The 8173-nt window shown below is 48.8% G+C and overlaps 1 protein-coding gene across 1 annotated transcript; it reads left to right on the plus strand.

Annotated features, from left to right (window-relative positions):
* Positions 1-2182: 2182 nt before the first annotated feature.
* Positions 2183-7421, plus strand: LOC119303214. The gene is made up of 4 exons (XM_037580318.1): positions 2183-2643; positions 3478-3696; positions 3817-4543; positions 5277-7421. Exons 1-4 carry the CDS (start codon positions 2206-2208, stop codon positions 7172-7174), a joined length of 3282 nt encoding a protein of 1093 aa, XP_037436215.1. The 5' UTR covers positions 2183-2205; the 3' UTR covers positions 7175-7421.
* Positions 7422-8173: the final 752 nt, after the last annotated feature.

The following is an 8173-nucleotide window of genomic DNA, read 5'->3' on the forward strand; positions in this document are numbered from 1 at the left end:
GGAGGGGCCTGTGGCGGCGCGGGATATGGGAACCCGGGCGGCGGCTGCACGTGGAGGGGCCCCTGGGCGGGCCGCGGCGGGGGAGACAGAGCGGTGGGCGGCGCACCGCCGTGGGTTCCGGCGGTGAGAGCTGTATGGGTGGCCCGGGCGCGCGACATCCGCATCCTCTTCTCCTCCAGCTTCAGGTACGCGACGATCTTGGGGAAGGTCGAGTTGGTGATGAGAGGGATGTTGGAGGCGGCGTTCCCGAAGTCTTCGTTCAGGCCGGCGATGAGAGTGCTGAGGAGGAGCTCGTCGGAGACCTTCTCGACGAGGTCACGGAGCTCGTCGACAAGCTTCTTGAGGCACATGCAATAATCGTCGACCGATGAGTCAAGCTGCTGGCACTCAAGAGAAACCTTGTGTTGAAGCGCGTTGTCGGTGAAGAGGCCGTTGAGCTTAATCCAAACGGCGTGAGCGTCATCATCGGCGGAGACCACCGTGTGGAAGAGGTCCTTCGAGATGGTGGTGTAGAACCAGCGGATAAGAGTGGCGTCGATGGACGTCCACTCCTCATCGTCCTCCATGAAGCGGGAGTCCATGGAGCCATCGATGTGATCCCGGAGATTGTACTCACGGAACACAAGGGAGAAGTACATCTTCCAGGCATAGTAGGTGGAGGTGAGTTGATCGAGGACGACGGGAACTCGAGCGAGGATATTGAGATCACGGATGACGACGGGATCGGGGCCGTCGAAGGGGTTGGTGCGGCGGCTGCGGATGGTACCGGTGAAATCGGGGGAGGCCATGGCGGGTTGCGGGCGGAAGCGCGAGGCGGCGGCGGCACACAGGGGGCGGCGGCGGCACGAAGTGGCGTCGGCGGCGTCGGTAGGAGTTAGGGTTAGGATCGTAGCTCTGATATCATGTTAGAAACGAATATTTTGGCAATGCAACTCGATGTATTGATCGATGCATAGCGCATGTATATATGGAGTACAAGATGGGCCACAACCTCAACTATACAATGACTAGAAGGTGGGTCGGACTATACAATATACATGCACAAACCATATATTCAACACTCCTGCCTTGAACCAAAAATAAAGTTGAAACCTTGTGATCGTTTTGGAGGTGAATGCAAGTGCAATTTTGTTTAACGTATATAAACACTTTGTGGGGGCAATCTAGTACTATACGTCTTTATTGTCACCTCGGATCCAGTCGAGCAGTTGGATACTAGTGCTTTGACAGTAAAAGGGTCCCGACTCCGGCAGTAGATCGCGGGACGTCCACCCCCGTCACGCCCCCACACACACACACACACACAAGTACGTACATGGCCACATTCAATTCGGTTGGAACGGCTCGGCTCGCACAACAACCAATGTACGTACCCCCAGAAGTATGTGCACGAATCAATGAATGAATACCGTAGTCCGTACCGTGCTCCACCACCGTGGGCGCCCACAGCAACTCGTCCCGTCGCATCCCGGGATTGTTCGTAGATGCCCGCAGTGAGTGAGTGAGTGGGAGTATTCACTATAGTTACTCAGATAACAGTAGAAATCAATCACCGTGGTGTGGCCAATTGCGAGGATTCGTGCCATAAATCTGGAAACCAAAGCAGTTTTGGGAGTACTGCCTGGCTGGTCCTACTTATTCAACTTGACACTAGTAGTAGTACTTGAAGCATGCCGGGGTGCGGTGGGCCACCTTGTCAGACGCCCTCCCTCTCACGGCCCCGATCCATATCTTCTTATCTTAGAGAGACGAGACGAGACGAGACGAGATTCTTAATTAATGCTTAATGGAGTAACAAGCACTCCATAACCTGACAACCGAGATCGCACCCAAGCACTTGTCCGAAAGAGACATCGCCCCTCTGCCGCAAGGCAGAAAAAAAGCCCGGAGCATCTCGACTGCAACTGCAAGTGCGAGAGAGAGAGAGAGGGGGACAGAGACAGAGAGATCTTTTTCTGAGATGAGAGAGAAAGATAGTGTATATTTTTGATAGGAGAGAGAGGGAGGGAGAGAGATTAGGTGGGATGAAGGAAGCAGCATCACGAGGAGAGAGAGAGAGAGGGGGAATAAAAGAGAAAGACCAACCGAGATGTCAACAAATCTGCTGTCCTTTGCACTAGTTTAGAGGGGAGAAGAAGGTGGTTCCATTCCATATTTCCATCCATCCAGAGAGAGGGGGGGTCGGGCCCGCATGGCAGCGCGCACATGACCGGACCGAACACAACAAAGCCCATCCGATTCCGATCCATCCAAAAGCAAATATATCAGGGGAAGAAGAGGAGAGGAGTGCAGAGCGCAGCCATTCCGTCCGTCCGGGGGTTCGCCCAAGACAAGAACCCACCAGTTCCGACCCTTCTCCCCCTCCTCCCTCCCTCCCTCCCTCCCTCCCTGGCCCATCCAATCCGGGTCCCGCCCAGATACGCCGCGATTCCGAGCGTCTCCGCCGTGGAATCCGCCGGAGAATTCCTTCATTGCTCGCCGCTTCCTCCTCCTCCTCCTCCTGGGTTCTTGCGCGGTGGGAGTCCGGGGAGTGGGAGGAGAGCCCGCCGTGCTCCCCGCGTCTCCGGCCCATGCTCGCAGCTCGGCGGGCCGCCGGTTCCTGTCTGCCGCGGTTCGGTGCCAGGAAGAATCTCTGAGGCCGAGGTAAAGTCTCGAGTTAATTTCGGCTTGGGTTGTTGCAGGAAAGATGCCATCTTTGCCGTCCATTTCCCGGGTCTTTAATGGCTTCCTCCGTTGCCTGTTTTGGTAAAAATCTCGTGGAGAAAAGGTCTCCCTTCTCGTAATTGAGTCGCCCTTCGATTTGCTTCTTGTCTCGAAGAAATTTCCTCGGTCGGACACGCCGGCGGCGAGCGGTTGAGCGATGATTGCATCTGTCCAGTATTGTTAGTCTTTTTCTTCGTAATCCGCGTCTGCTGCTGCCGCTGATGATTTGTACAGTACTTCTCGTGAATGAATCGGTTCTTGGTAGTACTACTAGGATTTGGTACTAGAATCGACATGGCTGGACTGTGGAGGGTTGACTTGTCTCGTCTCCTTTATTCTTTCCCCCCTTCCCTACAAGTTGACGTCCAAACAGCCAGGGGATAATAATATCTCCTTTATTTCTCTTTATTATTATTATTTCCCTTGTTTCTTGGGATAATATCCGCTTAAAATCTGCCAATTATCCCTGAATTATCACCACTTGCTAACGAATAAATCTGCATGATCAGTTCGCTTGAGCTTTTCGTCATCCTCTGCGTGTAGGCTCGACCACCATCATTGCTCACTTTATACCAGGAAAAAAGGGCCGGTCGCTCATCAGTCATCGCCTTTTCTTCTGCTCTTTGTTTGTCAAAGCGATGAATAATGCGTGTTTGTCTTTTCGCGTAACTGACGCTGGTTCTGGACAAAGGCGTTATCATTTCTTTCTTCTTCTGCTGCTTTATGTGTGTAATGTAATGTAATTCACCTTTGATTCAATGTCCTGTTGAGCAGGTTGGAACAGCAATGGGGGCAAAGGTGGAGGTTGAAGGCTACAATCCTGGGCATTGCGCCATGGGGGATCTCCACGCAAGCGCGAATGGCTGGAGGTTTCCATACGAGGAGGAGACATCAAATGGCTTCGTGACGGCGGAGGCGGTCGGTTATTCGGAGTATGATAAAGAGATGTTCAGGCGCACAATGCTGGCGCATGAAGCTGTGTTTAGACAGCAGGTGCGCGTCCGCGATGACGTAAACGTCGATGCGGCAACACTTAGAGATGATTTCAGTTCCGCCTTGATATCTTCTGTATTTCTTGGCTTGGCTTGACAACAACCCTCTTGCTGTCTCCAGGTGTACGAATTGCATCGGGTTTACAGAGTACAGAGAGACCTGATGAAGCAGCATCAGAGCAGAGAAATGCATGCATGCTCAACACTGGAAGATGCATCGCACAGAGATTCACCGTCACAAATTCCACTGCATGGTGCAAACATGATTGGTGCTGCTGCTGTGAACAATGAGAAAAGCCAGTCGTCCAAGTTCCCCAGGGAGGGCAGTGTCCAGTCCTCGCCAAATGGATTTCCCTCAAGTGATGCTGCTCTACCCACCAAACAAGGCAGGTTTGACCTTGAGCTCCGAGCTGATCATTGTTTTGAAGATGACCATGCATCGGACAGTAAGCCTATAGATTTCCTTGGTGTATCATCGGATACAAAACATCCGAATGATGCCGGTGTCGCATTAGCTAGGGCGGAAGGCTTGGGGAGGTTCGGTCATAATAGTGCAACCTCCTTTCCGCCGAGTACAGGTAATCTTGTAGGCCACAATCACAATGTTGCTGACCTGAATAAGCCAACTCTGGGCCCATATATGGCCAGAACAAATGGGACAGTATCGGGAGGTCCTTCATATGCCCTGGAGAACTCTTGGCAGCAGTCTCCATGGAGATCAAGCACAACTAACTGCAGTTTCAATAAAGAATATTCCAAGGACAAGCGTATTCATGAAGCCACAAGCTCTAATTTCTTTGATGCAAGTTCCAGGATAAAACAGGAGGAGAAACCACTGATCGACAAAGGTAAACAGTTAGCTCCATTGTGCTTTAGTATTTTTTTTTTCTGGTTATGCTAGTTCTTTCTATATTTGCATTGTGAATATCTTGGCATATTTACCATATTAGTGGACCACAAATCAACTCAACACTATGGGTACGGGTTCGCTGAAAATTTGAAAGAAATGGGGCTGCCACGTAACATAACATGTAGGCCTGTAGGGTGAAGTGAATTTACAATATTCATACTAACTATAGTTGATAATATATTTGAACTAGCCCAATAGTGCGTGCTAATTTTATTTGTTACATGCAGAACTACATTTACTTAACTATGCATGTTTGACCATCAGGTTTCCCGCGCATTCTTTTGAATTCTCTTTCTTTTTTTGGTGCTGCACTTAATTGTGGTGTGAAGCCACGAACCCTTTCATAGCCTTTGAGTTTGTGTGTGTGTGGGTGGGGGGTTACCAATGGATAAGTGTTGTGTCCTGTAAGGCGTGACGTACCATTATAATCTTGGTTTATGTTTTGTTGCAGATTAGTTTTGTAACTATTGTACAGAATCAATCTGTTGGTCTGTAATAATCTAAAGTGAAGTACTGATGTGTGTGTTATGTGTTTAAGTGCAGTTTATGTCTTTTCTGGGTGGTGGGTGTACCATACTGTTTATATTGTGCTGCATTCTATTTTATTGCTAGGTACTTACAGTTGACTTGATCCATTGTAATAATCATTCTATTTTGTTCCAATTCTTCAGGGAAACGTGCCAGCAGCACAGGTTTTCTTGCACCCAGATGCAGTGGCATGGATCCACAAAAAATGTTCAGTGCTGCTGACAGGGGATCTGCAAGCAGTAACAAGTTTATTTACCAATGTCCGAATAGTTCACCCGGATGGTTTTCAGGAAGTCCTTTGGAAGCCTATGCTATCAATAATCTTCCTGGACATGACCATCTACGCTATACAAGTAGCACACTTGTTGCTCCAGTCACTTCTCTGCACATGGACCAACCTTCTGCCGCCTCTCGTGTTGGTTCTTGCATAGTAGACCCAAGGAGCTATAACATCAGTGCTGATGTCCAGTCATTTCCAAGTTTCAATGGATCTTCAACTGTCAATTCATATGCATGCTTCACTGCTGCGAACCAAAGCATTGGAACCTCATCATGTAATCTGAAAAAAATCAATAACTCAGATGGCAGCTATTCTGACGTTCCACTTGATTCATTGTCTGCATCACAACCACGGCATCAGACAAGAATTCCAAGTGACTTGGAGCAAAACAACAAGCTGATGTTTGGACACCCAACACGGCACTGTCATGAAGATCCTGATTTTGCAAATGGCAAGGGCAGAAAGAACTTTAATTTGAATGAAGCATTGTCTGATGGTCAAGAAGATATCGTTGTAGAGCAAGAAGGGGTGTGTGTAGGTGGTTTACAGCATATCAAAGTTGAGGGATCAGTATCTGGGATTTCTTGGCTCAGTAAGAAAGCTTCATGTGCTGATTCCACAGGTTTGGAGGAGCCAAGGAAGGTGTCTGAACATTCTTATGGGACTGCAGCGCTGATTAACATTAATGAAGATATAACGGGAGCAGCTCTCGCTCTATGCAATTTGCCAGATTCTGCTTCGACGTCTGTAGGTTGTGGAACTAAGAAGGATGGGTCTTGTGACAAGATCGGCGCTAGAACTCAAGAGAGTGCTGCATGTTTACCCCTTTCATGCCAGAAACCCATGCCTAGAGATGGGCAAGCTGCTGAGGGTGTCACCAATAAGAGTGGTGCTGCCGTCTGGAATTTTATTGATCTGAATGAAGATGCACCAAATGAAGATAACTCAGAGTCATCTGTAGTGTCAAGTGATTGCCATGTGACATCCTTACAGAACAACCATGCAAAGCCTAAGTTTCTGATTGATTTAGAAGTGCCAGCTTGCGAAGATGATGATGCTGCTACAGCTGCAGCAGAGAGCATTCTTGCGTTGTCGAGGGATGTGCCAGCCACTGCAGAGACACCTGATGATATGTTGCAGTGGTTTGCAGAGATCGCCATATCAAGCACCGACTACCATGCCGGGCAAGGGGAGGTCCAAGGCTGTGCCAATAATTCCAGTGATGATGATCCAGATTCATTCGAATCGCTGACACTGAAGCTTGAAGACATCAAGACTGATGAGTTGTGCAGCAGGCCACCGGCGCCCGCGATAACAACAAGTGATGAGCATACTGTCTCACCGGTGAACCTCCTGATGAAGCCGAAGAGAGGCCAGCAAAGGAAGCGTCGGCAGAAGCGTGACTTCCAGAAAGACATCCTGCCTAGCATCTCGTCGCTGTGCCGGCCTGAGATCATCGAAGACATTCAGCTCCTGGAGGGGCTGGTTCAGACGACTGGTGGATCCTGGGAGTCGAGCTTAACTAGGCGAAGGCGTACGAGGGGTAACAAGAAACCCAAGAAAAGGGTGCTGGACGCCGTAGAAGAGGAGGTCCAGGTCAGCGTAGAAGAAGAAGAGGTCCAGGTGAGCCCGCCCGCGAAACCTGACGCCGCGGGCATAGAAGGTGAAAGCAACATTGGCATGATCGGGTGGGGAAGAACGACGAGGCGGTGTTGCAGGACGAGATGCCCGTCGGGTATCACCATCGCCGCCGCATCCTGAACAAGCATTGGTGGCGCAATTGCGGTGAGTCGGCGATCACCCTGAAATGTGTTGTAGCTGGACTGGGTGTAAAAGTGTACATACTTGGTTGGCCAATTTGGACGGCCTCCCGTGCTCTTTTGGGTAGAAATTCGTTGGGGTACAATTTATCGATACATTCTTAGACGAAGTAGTTGATGATGAGACATTGGTGCGTAAACTTGTTCATCTTTGAAGGGGTATAGATGAGGATTCTGGTTTGTTTGTCCTTTTTTCTTCAGTACGTTATGCTAGGAGATGTTTTTCTTTTTTTACATGAAATGTGATTAGTGTTAGCTCGCTCATGTGTTGTGGGCAGCGAGATCGAATTGTCGCCGTGGCGCTGATGGGTTTGATGGGTTCGGAGGCTGGAGCTGATGTGGTGGGGCTGCACCTGCACGATAATGTGGTTGCCTGCATTGAGTACACGGCCGATATCAATATTTTCATGGCTCTTGCTGCCTGAAGTAAAGTCCTGGATGCTTGTTTTTATGGGCGCACCTGGACCTGGTTGCTGTGCAAACACTGCCTATTTATTTATTTTTTGCGCTTTTAAACACCACCATGTGGTATGCTAGCATCTGCCAACACAATAAGAGCATGTCTGTAAAAGAAAACCGCAATAAGAGCATGGTTAATAATACAACCAACAGTCGACTATAAGGAATTGTCATGTCATTTAGAGCCAACATAATACTCCCTCTGTCCCATAATATTAGAGTGTTTATAGTGTCAAAAACGCTTTTATACTCTTTTCAGACGGAGGGAGTAGTCGGCTTGTACAATAGTAAACTTTAAATATGTACTTATTCCCTCTTTTCCTAAATATAAGTTCCTAAATATAAGATGATTTGATAGTTTAAATTAAACTGCCAAAACATTTTGTATTTAGGAGCGGAGATTTACTGACAGCTGGCCCACATTTACAATCTCACAAAATGTCTTATGTCTTGTGTTACAAGTGGCTCTTATTATACATCC

The sequence above is a fragment of the Triticum dicoccoides genome, chromosome 5A (genome assembly GCF_002162155.2).
Source record: "Triticum dicoccoides isolate Atlit2015 ecotype Zavitan chromosome 5A, WEW_v2.0, whole genome shotgun sequence".
In the NCBI taxonomy this organism is placed as follows: Eukaryota; Viridiplantae; Streptophyta; class Magnoliopsida; order Poales; family Poaceae; genus Triticum; species Triticum dicoccoides.